The 15288-nt window shown below is 57.4% G+C and overlaps 2 protein-coding genes across 2 annotated transcripts; both read right to left on the reverse strand.

Annotated features, from left to right (window-relative positions):
* Positions 1 to 1149: 1149 nt before the first annotated feature.
* On the reverse strand, positions 1150 to 9069 carry PIP5KL1 (phosphatidylinositol-4-phosphate 5-kinase like 1). Its single transcript, XM_065879407.1, has 10 exons — positions 8987 to 9069; positions 7965 to 8168; positions 6704 to 6754; positions 6353 to 6507; positions 6009 to 6133; positions 5456 to 5490; positions 5310 to 5365; positions 4407 to 4519; positions 3734 to 3887; positions 1150 to 1747 (listed from the first exon to the last, which is right to left on the reverse strand). Exons 1-10 carry the CDS (start codon positions 9014 to 9016, stop codon positions 1480 to 1482), a joined length of 1191 nt encoding a protein of 396 aa, XP_065735479.1. The 5' UTR covers positions 9017 to 9069; the 3' UTR covers positions 1150 to 1479.
* A 3570-nt stretch (positions 9070 to 12639) lies between these two features.
* Positions 12640 to 14966, reverse strand: DPM2 (dolichyl-phosphate mannosyltransferase subunit 2, regulatory). The gene is made up of 4 exons (XM_065879956.1): positions 14802 to 14966; positions 14403 to 14492; positions 13489 to 13591; positions 12640 to 12698 (listed from the first exon to the last, which is right to left on the reverse strand). Exons 1-4 carry the CDS (start codon positions 14964 to 14966, stop codon positions 12640 to 12642), a joined length of 417 nt encoding a protein of 138 aa, XP_065736028.1.
* Between the last annotated feature and the right edge of the window lie 322 nt (positions 14967 to 15288).

Here is a 15288-nt window from a genome sequence, read left to right on the forward strand (position 1 = left end):
TCTCTCAAGGCCAATGGAATGGCAGTGGTGGGTGAGTGAATTTCCCAAGGTCTGGAGTCATCCAGTCCAGGGATCAGTCATGGGCCCACAAAGCCCCCTACACCACCACACTGTCCCCCCAGCCCCAAACTCCAACCACAGTGTCATGTTTTTCTCTCTAGTGCCAGGCTGTCTCTTACTCCAGGTCTTTGCTGTGTCCTTGGCTTGGGACCCTCCCAGAGCTGCAGCTGATTCTTCTGGTCTCAGTGAAGGGGTTAGAGCACACCCACCCATCAAATAATTAGGTAGAGGCTCCTTCCCTGAGCTCCACAGCCCCACGTTCCTTCGCAAGGTTTTGTCACACAGGTTGCTTTTGTCACTGTCCCCCCCCTCAACCGACTGTGAGTTCTGTGGCGGTGGAATCTATGCATCTTGCTCCACCCCACGTCCCCATTTCCCAGCAGAGGGCCTATCACATAGCAGGTGCTCGATAAATATTTAATGAGTTAAATGTTTCCATTTTAACGATTAGACCACTGAGGCACAGAGAGGTTTAGCACCTTGTCCTGATCACACAGCCAGGCCCCAGAGAAGCTCTAGAGGAAAGGGCCACTTGGGCATGGTCGGATTGGACTGGGGCCAAAGGCAGAGTTGGAGTTTCCTGGAGGAGGGAGAAGGAAAGATCACAGGCTATGCAGGCAATTTTCTTCTCTGTTCCCAGTCATGTCTGTGTGTCCAGGTCCCTCCATCTGACCACCAACCCCTGCTCGCATTTCACAGATGATAAAAGTGACTCCCAGAGGAGGGCAGAGCTTACTCAAGATCCATAGTGGACCGCAGTCTAATGTTTCCCAGAGCTGAAGCCCCCCCACTCCCCCACCTCCTCCCACCTGCATCCTAGAAGAGCAGGAGTGAGGGGGGCCACCCCAGAGGGAGGCCAGTGGGCCCTGCTTGAGCCAGGGCAGGGGGTTGGGAGGCCCGGGTTCTTGGGCTGGCCTTGCCACTTACCCGTACTAAGCCCCTTAAAGTCTTTGGGCCTCAGTTTCCCCATCTGGACGACAAGGGGGCTGGGCTTGGTGGCTTCAGCCTCCCCGCTTCCCCAATGAGGACAGGGCTGTGGGAGCTGGTGAGTAAGAATACAGGCTCCTGAGTCCAAAAGTCATAGTTGTGTCCTGGTTCCAGCATTTATTGCTGAATGATCTAGCTCCGTCCCTTCACCCCCTGAGCCTTCATTTCATGGTCTGTAAAAAAAAAGAATAATAGCATTTTTTTTTTTTTGAGGATTAAATGAGCTAATGTAAGGGAGTCCCTGATACAATGCCAGGCACAGCATCCCCAGCAAAATGAGTTCATAATATTAATTAGGGGATGCTGCCCTCTGGAGGCCAATAGGAGGAACAACAGGCGAGGAGAGCCCGACCCTCTGCCCGGGCCAAGCTGGAACCCGCGTCCCCAGTGGGCGACCATTGTCCAGGTGGGGAGAGCGCGGCTGGGCTCCGGTCACTCGGTGTGCGCCTCCACCCACTGGCAGAGGCGACGGGCGTAGCGAGTTGGGCTGACGGTGGAGAAGGTCCGGCCTGGGTAGCGCAGCGTCTTCCACAGGTGCTCCAGCCGCTTGCGGAGCCCGTAGACTGTGGCGAGGTCCACGAGGCCCAGGAAATAGCGTTGCTCTGGCCCGTCCAGGATGTGTAGGGCGTTGGGGGTGTCGGGCAGCAGCCGGCGGTTCTGGGCTTCCGGCTCCTCCAGGCTCTGTACCCCTCTCATAGACCTGGGGGCAGACAGGAGGGTGAGGTTACCACCTCCTCCAGGGAGCCCCAGCCAATGGACCCTGTCAGCATGGCCATGCTGCCCCTGGGTCATTCCCACACCTCCCGTGTGCCCGGACCTGTGATGTCAGATAAACTGGGCGGCTGAGTAAAGGGCAGTTGACGGTCTGAAGCTGAGCTGTCCATTATGCAGCCAGCAGCCAGCCATATGTGGCCCTGAGCACTTAAATGCGGCCAGTCCCAAATGAGATGAGCAGTAGGTATAAAACACATACTGGATTTCCAAAGCAGTGTGAGAAAAAGAATGTAAAGTATCTCATAAATGTTTATATTGATTAGATGATGAAATGATAAAAGTTTGGATGTACGAAGTAAGTGAAATACGTTATTAAAATTATTTTTACCTATTTCTTTTTTACTTTTAAAAATGAGGCTACTAGAAAATTTAAAACTACATGTGTGGCCCGCATTAAATTTCTACTGGGTAGCGCTGGTCTAGAGCATTTGGGTCACACAGACTCTGGCTCTGCACTTACGTGCCACATCGTTTTGGGTAAGTCCCATATTTGGGTACTTCCTCAACTGCTGTTTGGGGTTATCCAACCCTGGAGTTTCAGGGTGGCAGAGTTGAAACCTTGCAGACAAAGTCCAACCCAAGTTTGCAGATGGTGTGTCTTTTTGCCTCAAATTGTATTCCAAATCAGAAGGTGCCTCTGGCTGGGCCCCCAATCCCAACCAGAAGCAGGCTCAGTCCCCTAACGTCGTCCTCTTGTGATGGTGGGAGTTTGGGAGTGGGGGTCGCAGGGCGGGGTCGCTGAGGGCTTTATCCCTTCCCTGCCCAGGTCTTGGGGGAAAGAAACCAATCAAAGAAAGTCCCACCCAAGCACCAACCAATCAGAACCGAGTGGTCTGGGAGCCCAACAGAGCGCTGGTACTCTCTGCAGTGCCAGGGTTAACCTGGGTGTGGTGGGTTCTGAATGAGGGGCTGGGAACTGGGTGGTGGTGGGGCTGTAGCTGTGACCTTTTACCAGGCAGCATGGAAAAACAACCGTCGTATGCACACTTGGGTTTACCTGCTGAATGACGGCTGTAATATGAGCACTATCTGGGGGTAGAGGGCAAGGGAGAAGCTGACCTAGGTTGGATGGGCAGACTTGGTGAATTCTGTGCCCCATGGCAGGCATTCCACCATCTGGTCAGGATGTGCCCACCAAGCCATTACCTTGGGTTGTGCCCAAGACTCACCCATCCCAAGGTCTTCCTCCAAGGGGTGGGGATGGGGGCTAGTGAGTGGACATCATTTTTCACTTGTCCACCCACTGGATCAATGAACTTATTTCCTTGAAGTGCCTGTCTTAAACCCTGAGTAATTCGGTTCAACCACAGATGTGGGCCTTGGAGGACTGAAATGCAAGTCACTAACCAAGTACTAACATGAATCCTCAAAAGTCATTCTACAACTTCACTTCCTCTCTCTGAGGCTCAGTTTCCACATCTCTAAAATGGGAATGAGCCCATCCTCTCAATGAGGCTCATAGTCAGCATGCAAAGATTGGCTGCATGCAAGAGGAGGCAACAAGGTGATGGTGCCAGTGGTGATGACTTCGGGGTCCTCAAAGTGAAATGACCGAGTTAAGGGGCAAGGGCTCTTTCTAAGGCAAAAATTAAATAGGTCTGAAACCTTCAATGGCTCCACATCTCCTTCTGGAAAATGGGCAGATTCTTCAAAAGCTCAACTGGATTTCACCTGGTGTTTCTTCTGCTGAGATCCATCTGTGCCTGCCACCCCTGCCGGCCAGGCTTCTCCAGCCCTCTACGTTACACACACACACACACACACACACACACACACACACACACACGTACACACATACACACAAACACTGCACTTTTCAGTCTTCGAGCCTTTGCCTGTGCTGTTCCCCCACTACACTGTCTTTTCCATGTTCTCATCACCTCATTCTTGCTGTTGCCTCTGGGGGGCCCACCTGGCTGTGCGGAACATGAGGCCACTGCTTGGGCCCTGCTCATCCTCATGGAGACGCTGAAAGGCCATCAGGAGGCTGTAATCCAGCACGTTGAGCTCCCGGAGGAAGGCGGTGTCCAGTTCCATCTGGCGGAGTAGCCAGCTCCGCTGGGGCCCTGCCGGAGCATCAGTGCCCCCACCTGAGTGCTCGTTGTGTGCCAGGCAAGTTTCTGAGGGCTCCACACACATCTGCCCTAGAAGGGCAGATGTCATTACTGTCCCATTTCACAGATGAGGGAACTCATCTGTAATTTGCCTTGGTCACCTAGCTAGAAAGCTGTGGAGTTAGGATTCTCTGCCTGACTCCAGAATCTAGGCTCTTAAAGACTCAGGCAGGGGGGCTTCCCTGGTGGCGCAGTGGTTGAGAGTCTGCCTGCCGATGCAGGGGACACGGGTTAGAGCCCCGGTCCGGGAAGATCCCACATGCCGCGGAGCGGCTGGGCCCGTGAGCCGTGGCCGCTGAGCCTGCGCATCCGGAGCCTGTGCTCCGCAGCGGGAGAGGCCACAAAAGTGAGAGGCCCGCGTACCGCAAAAAAAAAAAAAAAAAGACTCAGGCAGAGAGCAGTGCCAGGGACACCCTTCTAACTTCACCCTAAATGGAGGAAGAGCAGGTAGTGACCGCCCCCGTGGCTCACCCAGGTTGATGGTCTTGCCCTGAAAGTTGAGGTCTTTCAGCACCAGGACAAGGGGGCTGCCCTCAGGGGCGGGCTCCACCCAGCGGCTCACCTCGCAGCCCTTGATGTCATACCTGGGAAGTGAGGGGTGCGGGAGACAGAATTCAACCTTATACAGACTTGAGACATACAGGGAACTCACGCGGTAATAAGAAACAAGAGCTTCCACTGGGTGACCGTCCAGATTCTCAGCACAACCCCAGTCCGTTACTGTCTCCGTGTTAGAGATGAAGAAAAAGCCTCAGAGAGGTTTTTTGTTTTGTTTTGTTTTGTTTTTAATTTGCCCAAGACCACACAGTGAGTAAAGGGCAGAGCAGGGATTCCAACTCAGGCCCTTGAACGTCCAGTCCAGACTTTACTCCTGCCTGTAACTGCCTCTTGGCACCTTGTCATCCCTGGGGTATCCCAGACAGAGGGGCCCAACCCTAGACGCAGCAACAGAGGGCATGAGTGAAGTCCGCGCCCTGGGAGAGCATCAGCGTGGAGCTCGCAGGCAGAGGCAGGGCTAGGAGGCTCAGAGGGCCACCTGCAATCAGAGGCCAGTTTGAATCCCTGCTCCTCATCTAGTAGCTGTGTGGCTTTCCCCTCCTCAGTTTCTCATCGACAAAATGGGGATGATAAGGACAGCTACCCCTCAAGAGTTGTTCTGGGAATAAGGAAAATGATGAATGTATATGTCTCAACACAGCGCCCATGGCATACTGAGTGCTCAGGAGATGCTGGTCCTGGGAATCACTGTCTCCGACCCGTCAGGAGATCTTGGTAACGTCCCTTCTCCTCCCTGCGCCTCAGTTTCGCTGTCTGTCTAGTGAGTGTGGGTGCTTCAGGTGGCACATTCTGGGTGGGGCGGGGAGGCCGACTCACCTCTCGGAGATGCGGCTGGTGGGATAGAAGACGCTCTGCATGATGATGAAGTATTTCTGGAGACGGGGGTAGGGAGTGAGGGAGGACAGGATCTCACCCTCCAGCCGCCCCATCCGGCCCGGCCCCCTCACCTCAGCCTCACCCACCTTCTTTCCCCGGGCCACCCGCAGACTGTGCACTCCTGGAAAGGGAGAGAGCGTCAGGTAGAGAGGCCCCAAACTCGGCAACGCCGGGTGCATCCTGCCCCAGTTCCAGGCCATGCCTCCTTCTCGCGATCCGCCGCATCCCGAGCCTCCAGGCCACGCCCCCAGACCCCTTCCCCAGCTTGGGGTGGTGTCCCAAGTCGACCCGCTTCTAAATTTAGCCCCAAAGATGCCGTGTCCCCCAGGCCTAGCCCTGCCCATATACCCTCCTCTCGGGACTATTCAATCCCAACCCCGCCCCCTTTGGGCCCCGCCCGAGGTCTTGGCCCCGCCCACAGACCCCCGCCCTCCTACGTTGCTGTCTAGGACCCGCCCCCCCACTGAACTCTGACCCCAGCCGGCCCCGCCTCCTGTCCAGTCCCCTCCACCCTGCTCGGGCTCAGGTACCCTACGCCCCCCGTCCTGGAACCGCCCACTCCCTGACCTCCTCCCCTTCTCGCTCTCTCTCTTCACCCCTCCCCTCGTCCCGCAGTCCCGGGTCCCTGGCCGGTCATACCCAGCAGCCGCGCAAGCAGCGAGTGTGGGTGCCGCTGCAGGTGCTGCACGTAGCGGGGCAGGTGGGCGAGCAGCGCCCGCACCTCCCGGCGCCGCAGGGTCTTCAGGAAGAAGCGCTGGTCGTGGCTGGGGGGCGGGACGGAGAGGTCACTGACCAGGTGGGGCAGGAGCCGCGTCCGCACCGCCCCTCTCGCCTCCTGCCCTCGCCCCCAGTCTCTCCTCCTCCATCTGACCGCTATCCGGCCCTGACCCACCCTGACCTGGCCATGCTGTCTCTCTCCTCAAGAGCCCCCCTCCGCCCCGGACACCTCTCGCACCCTTTCCCCACCCCAGCCACCAGCTCACGACAGGAAAAAGCTGGCCTTGCTCTTGGAGGTGCTGAGGAACTGCAGGTAGGGGCCGCCGGGACCCAGCGCAGCCTGATAGTCCTCCTCTGCCAGCCCTAGGGAGCGCCGCAGTCGGGCGAAGGCGGGGCCAGCCAGGGTGCCCAGCTCGAAGCCCTGCGGAAAGGAAGAGCAGCCCCGAGAGTGTCCCTGGGGCTCAGGTGTGTGCAGTTGGCTCTGGCGCGGGAGGGTCAGGGTAAGCACACCCCTCCTGCAAAGCCCCGGGGCAAGCCGTCATTCCCACTGCACAGATGGGGAAACTGAGGAGAGGAGCAGGACACACCCCCTCCCATGCAGCACTCGGGCTTTCTACCTCGTGAACCTGGGTCAGGACCTCGGAGAAATCCTCCTCCGTGGGCAGCCCCTGTAGCAAGGAGCAGAGGGGCTCAGGGCAAGTCTCAACCCCCCAGTGCCAGCCCAGGGTCTCCAAGCATCCTGTACCTAGCCTCACCCCCGTTCCTCTCCTCCAGCCAGTGGGGACCACTCTGGGTGTGCCTGAGTTGGGCAGATAGACTGCCAGCCCTCCCAGAGCTGGAGGGAGGAGGAGAGTAACCCAAGGCAGGTCCTAGGTGTGTCTCATTCACTGCTGGGTCCCCAGCACCAGTCTCTGAGCTAGAGCCTGACGCATGTGCCCAGACACACGTTGGCCAAAGTGTCGCCAGATGCCCTCCCAGTCAAAGGGGATGGCCTAGAAGCCTAGGACTGTCTGACTCAGCCTGGGAGAAGCAGGATCAGAGAAAGCTTCCTGGAGGAGGTGCCCCCTAAGCTGAAATCTTAAGGGCAGTGGAGAGGAGGAGCAGGGTGCTCACAGGAGCGGGAACAGCAGTGGTGGCCACCAGGAAGGGAAGGAGAGCCTGAGTGACTGAAGCGAGTCAGGATGGACTGGGGAGGAGGCTGGACAGTTGGCCCTTGGGGTTGAGCCAGCAGGACCGTGAGGCCAGGCTGAGTATTGGGGAGCCATGGAAGATTTTCAGCAGGTGATGAGATTTAGAGGACTCCTACTCTCTCCCTGGACCTCCAGGTCCTGTGCTAGGACCTGGCTCACAGGATGTGGTCACACTGTGCACATGTATGCACACACACAAACAACATACATGCTCACCCGGGCCGTCCAGCTGCTGAGCTTGCAGTGGACGACCCTTTCTGCTGAGCCAGCCTGGCCCCAGCCTAAGCTCCGGGGAGGATGGGCTGGGCTGGTGGGGTGGGGGCAGGGTCCCTTAACCACACACCCTGGCAGAACCGGGAGGGCCTCAGAGACCAAGGAGTACAATCCCTCCCATCCATTATACAGAGGTGACACTGAAGCCCAAAGAGAGGCAGAGACCCACCTAGATCACACATCAACCACCCGGGTCAGGGGCTTTCTCGCACTCCCCACACACCCTGGGCTTTCTGGCTTCCTGGCCTCAGCCCCCACCTCAGAATGTCCCTCCCTCCCTGCACCAAGCCCCTGCCTTCCTCTCCTTCTATCTAGCCCGCTCTGTTCCCCAGCCCTGCAGTATTAGCAGGACAGGGCATCAGCCTGGTCTTGCTGTCGGTGCTGTGGAGGTGTATGGGACAGACTGGCCACTCACCGTGGGCGGGTGGTCCATGGACACTTGAGTGGCAGCCCACAGCCCTGCCTGCATCATACACGTCAGCTGGTGCAGCTCATGCCCTGGGCCAATCTCAAACAGGCCTAAGCGAGACTGCTTGTGTCGTAGACGCCAGAGGAGGCCACGGCGGCCAGAGCTCGAGGTGGCAGCTCTGTGTCCAGCCTCTGGGGAGGGGGTCAGGACCTGGGGTGGGAGGCACCAGAAGCAATGAGCCTGAGGCAGCAAGCATCCCACAGGTGAGAGACCCTGGTCTGAGTCCCACATCCACTGCTTGTCAGCTCACCCCTCATCCCTCTCTGCCTCAGTTTCCTCAGTTGTAAAATGCAGATAAGGCTGGTACCCACCTCACTGGGTGTTGTGAGGGGACAGTACCTGGCATGCAGTCAGCACCCACAATAGTGATGTTTATTATCAGTAGGCAGAGCATTTGTTCTGCAACCTCTCACTAGCTTAGGTAGATCACCTAACCTTTCTGCACCTCATTTTCTCCTCTGTAAAATGAGAACTATAATAACTCCTTCGTGGCAGGTATTAACTGTTGTTACTGTTGAGTTTGAGCATCCTGCACAGGAACTCCTTATAGTAGGAGCTGTGATGTCAGTGATTCAGTCATCTATTCCACTCGTCTATGCCGAGTTCCTCCAGGCCAGCGCGGAGGGTCAGCACGAAGCTGAGATCATAGCTGCTGACCCCTTCGCATTGGGCGCCCACCATGTGCCCAGCACTGTCTGAGAGCTTGACCTCCTAACAGCCCTATGAAGGAGAAGCTTTTATCATTGTCTCCATTTTCCCGATGAGGAAACTGAGGAAGTTCTCGGGGGATACCCGCCGGACTCCCCGCTTCAGACCTGCGGCCCCATGTGGGGCGTGTCCCAGTCCCGCCCAGTGCAGGACCCCTTCAGGGCTTAGATGGGGGTGTGTTCGCCCTGCACGGGGAGGGGAGGTCCTGCCCCTGCCCTCCAACCCTTTCCTTTCCTGTCCTCTCTCGGGTCTGCACCTACCTCGTGGGGCCCCGGGCTCGGCGCGGCCATCGCCCCCGCAGCAGCTTCCCCGGGCTCTGGCCGCGTCCCCAGCTGCCGGGCCGCCCCGCTGCAGGAGCTAGGCCCCGCCCCTGCTTCTGGATCGACCAATCGAGTGGTGCAGGTCACGGCTGCACCCAATCCGAGCCGGGGCGCTGGGGGTCGCCTGCGGGTCCCGCCCCTGGGGCTGCAGCACCCTTCGGACCGCGGTCCAGGGCTGGGCAGGGCCGCCGCGCGTTGGTTAAGGTCCCCACCGGGGGAAGACCCACATTCCCTTCCTGGGGTGGGAGACTCAGGTCTCGGGGCGCTCGGGGAGGCGGGTAACCTAAATCCAGTCCCGCCCACACACCCTGGCGTGAAATTCCCACCGACCGTATTTCGGGTGAGGAAACTAAGGTCCAGAGAGAGAAGTGACTACCTCCAGGTCACACAGGAAGTCAGGGGCGTGCATTCATTCAACACTTATTTTGAACATTCACTATGGGCCGGGAGCAGTGTAGGCCGGGGTGGCGTGGGGGGGGAAGCGGATTTTAGTGGTGAGTGAGAGAGAGGAACACAGCTGCCAGCGTGAGCCTTTAAAAGCATAAATCGCATGATGTCACTCGCGCGCTCTAAGCCTCCAGTGGCTTCCCACGGCACTGGAACAAAGTCCAAACATCTCGGCGTGGCCCCAGGCCCATCCGCCCACTCTCCGGCCCCATCTCAAATCACTGTCCCTGCACCCAGCACACGGTCACAGGGGCTCCCGGCTGGCCCTTGGCCACCGAACTCACACCTCCGGGCTTTTGCAGGTGCTGTTCCCTCTGCCTGAAATCCTCCCCCACCTCCACCCTCCACTTGATTTGCTTTATTCATCACCTTGCCCGACTCTAAGTGTCCCCTCCCTTCGGTCATGATCACATCGCTTTATTTTTCATCACACTTAACACTGTCAGAGACTGTCTTGTTCATTTATTTTATTATATCTCCCCTCCCCCACCCAGAGTGGGAGTGCCAGGAGGGCAGGAACCAGGCCAGGCTCCTTCCCTGGCTCAGTACCTTGCACAAACCAGTGTTTGAGAAGTACATGCTGAACCAATGTGAGTAGGATGTGCAGAGAACCTCAGTGAGTCCCAGGAAATGAAAGGCCAGTGTGACTGGAGTGAGGAGAGCTCAAGCAAGCATGCAGGCTCTTGTCGGCCGGCCATGGGAGGGAGGGGGACAGGAACCCAGAGAAGCATTGTAAGTGTGTGAGAAAGATTCTCAGAAAAAGAAAAAAAAAAAAGCTCAGGGACTTCCCTGGCAGTCCAGTGGTTAAGAGTCTGCACTTCCACTGCAGGGGGTGCGTGTTCGATCCCTGGTTGGGGAAATAAGATCCCGCCTGCAGCGTGGTGCGGCTAAAAATTAAAAAAAGAAAAGATGCTCAGATGTTTTCAAAAGGCCACTGGTTGTAGTGCAGTCAGATTGGAGCGGGCCATTGTGGGCAGGGGAGCGCAGTGAGGAAGCCTTTGGTGATTTAGGGCAGGGGACAGTGGCTTTGTATCTGGAAGGTGACGGGGTAAGGGGAGAATTGACAGGATTTGGGGTCATGTGGATCGGGGGGTGGAAGAGGAAAGCCAAGGTCAGTGATGTCTGCCAGGCTTCTGGCTGTGGGTCAGGGATACAGGATGATGATGCTAAGGCAGGGCACGACGGGAGAGCCAGATTTGTGCGGGGGGAGACTGGGTAAGTCTGAGAATTCAGATCATGACAGGATGGATTTGAGGTGTCACTACAACAGCCGATGGGGATCTCAGGTGGGCAGCTGGTGCACGTGCAGTACTTTGGGGCTCAGAAGAAAGCTGGGCTAGAGGTGAGCCTGGGTAAGGATGAGGTCACCCAGAAGAGTGTGGGGTGAAACAGCCTGTGATAAGTCCCGAGGAACCCACCCTCTCAGGGCAGAGGAGCATGAGTGCCAGAGAGAGCATAAAGTAGGAGAACGGGTCATCCAGCGTCTGAGGGTGTCCCGGGGGGAGGTCACCGGCCAAATGTAGCAGAGGGGTCAAGGAAATGTGCTTTGGATTTAAAGACTGCACATCACGGGTGGTGAGTGCAGCCCACCTGGAATGCTGCCACGCACAGCAGGGGTGAGGAAATGCAGGAAGCAGGTGTGGATACCCTTTTGGGAAGTTTGGCTGTGGAGGGGAAAGTGCGGGAGAGACCCGGAGGGAATTACTGGGTTGATGGAGGGTCCCTTAAACGGAGCCCGTAACATGTTCATTTAACACTGGGGGACCTTGTTGAAAGGCAGAGGCTGTTCCCTTGAGAGGGATCATCAGACAGGAGGCTCCTGCTATAGCAGTGGGAGAGGACAGGACCCAGAGTCCAGGTGGGCAGCTCTGCCTGGACTGGAAGATGGAGAGAGAGACAGGTAAGGACAGGGCAGGTGCGCCTGCAGTTGGTCTCTCTTCTCTGATGAGGGGGACACCTTTGCTAACGGAGGAAAAATGAATGTCCAAGGTGTGAGGGGTGGAGGCTCACACTGTGAATGGGAGAGCTGGCTGCCCAGTGGGGCATGGTGGGATGCCAGGGACTAAGGCTGGGGCCTGTGCCGGTTAACCTGAACACAGTGGAACCAGCCCTGCTCTGGCTCATAACAGCCCTCTGCTCAGAGCCACGCTAAGTTGGGCTGCGGGGTACAAGAGACAGATGACAGGCTTGGCTTTTCGGGGACTAGCCTGAGGGTCCGTAAAATACCAGTGCCAGCTGTCTAGGCTGGCACGGGGGAGACCTGGTAGAGGCTGATGTGGTGTCTGGCAGATTGCCGTGCCCCCACAGACCCCCCAGCCATCAGCTGCACCAGGCCAGACCCGCATCAGTCCCGGTCCCGGTCCCTGCTTTATCCTGTGTCCAGCACACAGATGATCCAGGAGGCATCTGAGGCACCAACTGCACACACCAGGGTCTCCCGACCCGAGACCAACGCAGAGGCCGCGCCCAGCCCCTCTCCAGCCCCTGAGCGGCCCAGCCCCCTGGTCAGGGACGGCACTGAGACAAACACACCACCACCGTTTATTGTTCAGCTCTCCCCAACAGGCCAGCACTGAGGCTGGGGGGCTGGGCCTCCGTGAGAAGCGGTCAATCCAGGGGCCCCCCGTGTGGCCACCCTAATGGGCTCTGGGGCCTGTCAGGCCTCCCCCTAGGCTTTCCAGGTCCAGAAATCCCTGTGGGGTCTGGGGTATGTCAGACCCGGGAAAGCTTCCTTTGTGGAGGAGCAGGACATGGGGGGAGAGGTCTCGTGACGCCCCAGAACCTGCCAAGTCCAGCAACAGCATGTGACATGAAGGAAACTGAGGCAAGAGTGTAGAAGCCAGAGGAAAAAGCGACAGGGAGTCTGAAAAGTGAGGTGGGGAGGACCGGCGTTTTCCAGGCCCTGAACCTGAAGAGGGTGAGAGCGAGACTTCCAGGGACTCCTCCCTCCTGGCTTCTGGAAGGGTGAGCAGGGGCTCTGGTCAGTCAGGGGTGAGTCCTGAGCAGCTCCATCCCACAAGGGTGTCTGCAGGGTAGCCAGGCTTGAGGGGCCCTCAGTGCCTGGATGGGTCCTCTGGGCCCCCACCCTTGGTCTGCCCTGGAGAAGAAGCAGAGAAGGCGCCGGCAGCCTCATCCGTGCTGGGCCTTCACTGAGCCTTTTTGGTCACCTTCTGATTCTTCAGCATCACGTAGGTGATGAACACGCCTGGAATACACAGACCAGAAAGGTCAAGAAAGAAAGCGCAGGGTTGCTGGGAGGCCAGAGCAGGACACAGCATGGGAGAGTGACCCACACAGGGGGCCAAGCACCTACCCAACCACACTCCAGGCCACCTGGTCATCTCCCCAGTTGTTCATCAAGCCACACATCCACCCATTCATTCAAAAAACATCAGCCGGGTGCCTACTACAGGCAATTTGCTGAGTTTAGTGCCTCCAATTCTACAGGGAATAAGATCCACTCAACTATCCGTCTACTCACCGAGTCAACCACCTACCCACCTACCTACACACTGACCCACTCAGCATCCATCATCCACCCATCCCATCATCCAGACATCTGATTGTTGATGCATCCAAACCACTTTCTTGAGCACCAACTCAGTGCCACAGCTTGTGCCGGGGGCTGAGTAAACAGCAATGATAAAGCAACAGTCCTTGCCCCTTAAGGACTAGACCCTGGGAGACAGACAGGTGCAGGGATCTTGAACCGGGGTGACCAGGGGGTGAGAGGTGATGGAGGTGTGAGCAGAGTGATGGCGGTGGTGGAGGGAGCAGGAAAAAGGGAGACATCCCACTAGAGTCCAGTGAGCCTGGGGCATCGGGAAGACTGACTTAAAGCCCTGAAGGATGAACAGGGAAACCCCAGGGGATGAGTTGGGGGCAAGGAGCCTCACGGAGACATACAGCCAGTGACAAAGTGTAGCAGCATGTTCAGGGCTGGGAGAGGGTCATGGGGTCCCTCAGACACGCTGCCCAGGGTTGGGGGAACTTACCCACAAACAGGAGCAGCAGGAGGCCGGCAGCCAGTGGGATGGCAACGGCATAGGCTTGGGGCAGGAAATACTTGTGGATGACATGCTGACTGTCGATGAATGGCTGGCATTGAGGGCAGAGCTCTGGTGAGCATTCCCCGCCCTGCTCAGCTCCCCAAGCCCAAACATCCCACCTCCTCCATCTCTGGGGCTGACCCCACCAAAGCACTGAGACTGCATTTGCTTTTCTTTAAGATGATGGCATTTGGGGTGACTTGGTTTGTTCCTTTCCTTCATTTATCTAATAGTTGTGTACTGGGCACTTGCCTGGTGCCTGCCCTAAGCTGGGGCTGGGGACCTGGCAGGGAACAGAAGACAAAGGACTTGCCCTAAGGCCCCCGCAGCTTAGCAGGGGCAAAGGGTACCTGAGGAATCCTCGAATGATTCCCAATCTGGGCTCCAAAGTCTTCTTTACCAACATTTTTCTCCAAAGGATCCCAAGTTCTGCAAGATTTTGCCTTCCAAACACTACACTTTTAAAGCAGTAACCAAGACATTTTCCCACAGGGAAAAGAAAAATCCTAAAAACTCTCACAAAATCCACTGGCACCTGTCATGCCCAGGGGCCCGCAGGATAACGAGAAGAACTAGAACTCCCATCAAAGGCAGAACAAATCAAGGACAGGACTTTACAGTGTAGTGGTTAAGTTTTCCACCTTGAGCCTGAGGCTTCCCCCTGCGCTTTCGCTTCCTCGTGTATAAAATGGGGGACACCGCTAGCATCTTCCTCATAGTGCTGTTCTGGAGCTTTCGTGAGGTGTGCAGGTAAAGCACCCAGCACGGCACCTGTCACATTGCAGCTGCTTAAATGATGTTAGGAGTTGGCCTCAAGATCCAGGGATGGGAGGTGAGAGAGGACGGGGCAGCACACATACCAAGAGAATCACCCAGACGGTGTAATAGGTGAAGATGATCAGGCTAACGGCGACGAGGCCGAGTCCCACCACCTGGTCTGTTCCCGTGGCCTGCAGAAAAGGGAGAACTCAACTGAGGCAGTGATGCTCCATTTAGGTGCACTAAAGAAGGGGGGCGTTGCAGCCTGGTTACGCCCATTCACTCAGCTGACGAATCTGACGTGGAGGACTAGGTCAATTTTAGGCCGGGAGAGAGCGCCGGGCCAAGGCCTATCACCCGTACGACGGACCGGCGGGAGAGCGATGCCGGATCCGAGTACTCAAGTCCCAGCTCCTGAGCAGACCCAGGACCTCACCCCCAGACGCCCCCGTTCCCCGTACTCGGGCCCAAGCTCACCATTTCCCCCGCGCTGCGGGCACTGGAGCAGCAAGCCTCATCCGGTTCCGGATCCGGGCCCTTCTGGCCTTGGGCCGCGGGGCACGCCGGGAGTCGTAGTCCTTAGGCCGGTCCAGGACCACGTCGCCCGAGACAGGCAGGCACCGCCTTCCCTTTGCATATCGGGAAATGTAGTTTCTCAAGGGCATTGTGGGCCGCGTTCCCGAATCTCTAGGGAATGGGACAGAGGGGGGGCGGGGGAGAACCCAGTCTAGATGGCATTTGTGGTCTCAGTCCTGTCGAACTCGCCCGAGAACAAAAGCCCGTCTCTCGATGTCCCAGAGTCCCATAGCCAGAGCGGGATGGGGGTGGGTGGCCGGAAGTCCCATATTTCCGATGGGGAAAATGAGGCTCAGAGAGGGGCGCGCTCTTGCAGGAGACCACAGTCTGAGTCAGTGGTGTAGCCGACTTCAGAACCCGAGGGCACTACTTCCTGGTCCCGAGGCCCTAACTTGTCTGTTGAGGGTAGGG

The sequence above is a fragment of the Phocoena phocoena genome, chromosome 6, assembly GCF_963924675.1.
Source record: "Phocoena phocoena chromosome 6, mPhoPho1.1, whole genome shotgun sequence".
Lineage (NCBI taxonomy): Eukaryota > Metazoa > Chordata > Mammalia > Artiodactyla > Phocoenidae > Phocoena > Phocoena phocoena.